This window comes from Merops nubicus, unplaced genomic scaffold (genome assembly GCF_000691845.1).
Source record: "Merops nubicus isolate BGI_N331 unplaced genomic scaffold, ASM69184v1 scaffold11702, whole genome shotgun sequence".
Classification (NCBI taxonomy): domain Eukaryota; kingdom Metazoa; phylum Chordata; class Aves; order Coraciiformes; family Meropidae; genus Merops; species Merops nubicus.
The window spans coordinates 1-2,719 of record NW_008592887.1 but is presented as its reverse complement, the minus strand read 5'-3'; the positions used below and the strand labels follow the sequence as shown (position 1 = coordinate 2,719).

Below are 2,719 nucleotides of genomic sequence, written 5' to 3'. Positions count from 1 at the left end.
GGCGGGCTCTGCTCACCACAACATTGGGGTGTCAGAAGCCACAGCTCACTCAAAGGGTTGCAACGGCAGACACACTGTTTGGGCTTCTGTCTCACGGGTAGCCATGGACAGGCTAACACTGCGAAGGCTATGGGCATTTAGAATCCTCTGATCACTTAGGTTGGGAAAGACCCTTAAGGTCATCAAGTCCAACCATTAATCCATCACTGTCAAGTCCACTACTAAACCACATCTACTTGTCTTTTAAATACCTCCAAGGATGGTGATTCAACTACTTTCCGGGGCAGCCTGTTCCAGGGTTTAACAACCCTTTCAGTGAAGAAATTTTTTCCTAATGTCCATTCGAAACCTTCCCTGGTGCAACTTGAGGCTGTTTCCTCTTGTCCTATTGCTTGTAACTTGGAAGAAGAGACAAACATCCACCTTGATACAATTTCCTTTCAGGTAGTTGTAGGGAGTGATAAAGTCTGTCCTGAGCCTCCTTTTCTCCAGGCTAAACAACCCCAATTCCCTCAGCTGATCCTCACAGGACTTGTTCTTGAGACCCTCCACTAGATGCATTACTCTTCTTTGGACACACTCCAGCACCTCTATGTCCTTCTTGTATTGAGGGGCCCAAAACTGAACACAGTATTGGAGGTGCGGCCTCACCAGTGCTGAGTACAGGGGTATGAACCCTTCCCTAGTCCTCCTGTCCACACTATTTCTGATACAAGCCAGGATGCCATTGGCCTTCTTGGCTACCCGGGGAGACTACTGGCTCTTATTCAGTCAGCTATCGACTAACACTCCCAGATCCTTTTCTGCTGGGCAGGTTTTTTCCCAAGCTTGTAGTGTTGCAGGGGTTGTTGTGACCCAAGGGCAGGACCCAGCACTTGGCCTTATTGAACATCATACCATTGGCCTGGCTCATTGATCTCGCCTGTCCAGGTCCCTGTGTGGAGCCTCCCTACCCTCAAGGAGATCAACACACCTGCCTAACTTGGTGTCTTCTGCAAACTTACTGAGTATGCACTCGATCCCCTCATCCAGATCAATGATGATCTAACATTTTTCCCCTGTTTAGGGTTGAAAGATCCAGCTGTAGTTTGTTGTTGAGAGCTGTGGTATGAGAGATGTAAACGGCAAGAGCCATAGCCAATGTGTATGAAAAGGCAGCGTGTTGGTAATGTTCCTTTCTGACTACTGAGATGTGATACAGCCGTACTCTAGAGGTGAGTAGTATGCCATGTTCAGGCTGAGCACCTGAAGTAGGAGAGGAAGGCTGGTATCACAGGATAATTCTTACAAGAAAAAACTTCTGTCTGAACTTCCTAAAAAAAATTGTGTAGGTTTTCAATTGTTTTCAGTTACTGTTCAAAACTGGAAGTTGATACTACCTACTTCTCTTTGTGTTCCCTACAGCAAAATGTACAACAAAACAAAACACAAATCAAGAGCTACACACACCTGGCGACTGTGGGCCATCTACATGGTCTTAGCTGCAAATCTCTCTGAAGAGCAAGTGCTGGAGCACGCTTGTCCTTCATGTGATGCCACTCAGCTTTGCAACTGCTCTTCCATGGGCTTGGACTTTGTTCCGCTGGGGCTCACGGACAAACTCAGAGTGTTAGACCTGGCCCACAACAGGATAAAGCACATCCAGTCCCAGGACCTGCAGCAGGCTGTGAACCTGAGAGCCCTGCTGCTGCAGTCCAACAAGATCAGCTCGATAGACGAGGATGCGTTTCGCCCCCTTGGGAAACTGGAGGTCTTGGACTTATCAAATAACAGCTTGGCTCACTTGTCCCCTGCGTGGTTTGAGCACCTGTTTTCGCTCCAGCACCTCCATCTCCAAGGGAACTCCTACAGAGACCTGGGGGAACGCTCCCCCTTCTCTAGCCTGAGGAACCTGAGCTCTCTCCACCTGGGCAACCCGTGGTTCTCCACGATACGGCAAGGGAACTTTGAGGGCATTGAGCTTCTTGACACGCTGTGGATTGAGGGTGTCAGGCTCAGTCAGTATGAGCCGGGAAGTTTGAAATGGATTAAGCAGATAAATCACATGATCATAAACCTAAGAAACACTAGTGTATTCTCAGCAATTGTCAGGGACCTTCTGCACTCTGTCATTTGGTTAGAGGTCAGAGAAATCAAAACAGAATTCATAGAAAACAGCTTGGTGCAGAACGCTACGCTTCCTTTCAAGATACGAAAACTTACGTTTAAAGATGCCTCCTTCACAGATCAATGTATTAGCCGAATAGGAGTATTACTGAAGAAAATCACATCTTTGCAAGAGTTAGAGGCAATTGATTGTGTGCTTGAGGGGAAAGGAGCATGGGATACTGAAGCATTTCTAAGGACTGGGCGAAGTTCTGTTGAAACAATATCAATAATAAATATAACAATTCCAAAATTTCATTTGTTTTTTGACTTGAATGGTATGGAGTCACAAATAAACCAATTGAAAAGACTCACCATTGTGAGCTCTAAAGTTTTCATGGTAGCATGCCAACTTGCAAAAAGTTTTTCATCACTTCTGTATCTGGACTTTCATGATAATTTGCTTGTAAATATTCGCTTAAATGAGACGATCTGTAAAGATGCTTGGCCTTCATTGCAAACTTTAAATATAAGTCGAAACGCTCTAAAATCTCTGAAACAGACTGCAAATTCTGTAAGTCGTCTACCAAAACTGATTAACCTTGACATTAGCCAAAATAATTTTGGTGAGATT

At 45.5% G+C, this 2,719-nt stretch overlaps 1 protein-coding gene across 1 annotated transcript; it reads left to right on the top strand.

The window, feature by feature from the left end:
* Positions 1 to 1,408: 1,408 nt before the first annotated feature.
* Positions 1,409 to 2,716, top strand: LOC103768149 (toll-like receptor 2 type-1; the record flags this gene model as incomplete). The annotated part of the gene is made up of 1 exon (XM_008935287.1): positions 1,409 to 2,716. A coding segment is annotated over exon 1 (1,308 nt), but the record flags the coding sequence as incomplete, so codon positions are not given.
* Between the last annotated feature and the right edge of the window lie 3 nt (positions 2,717 to 2,719).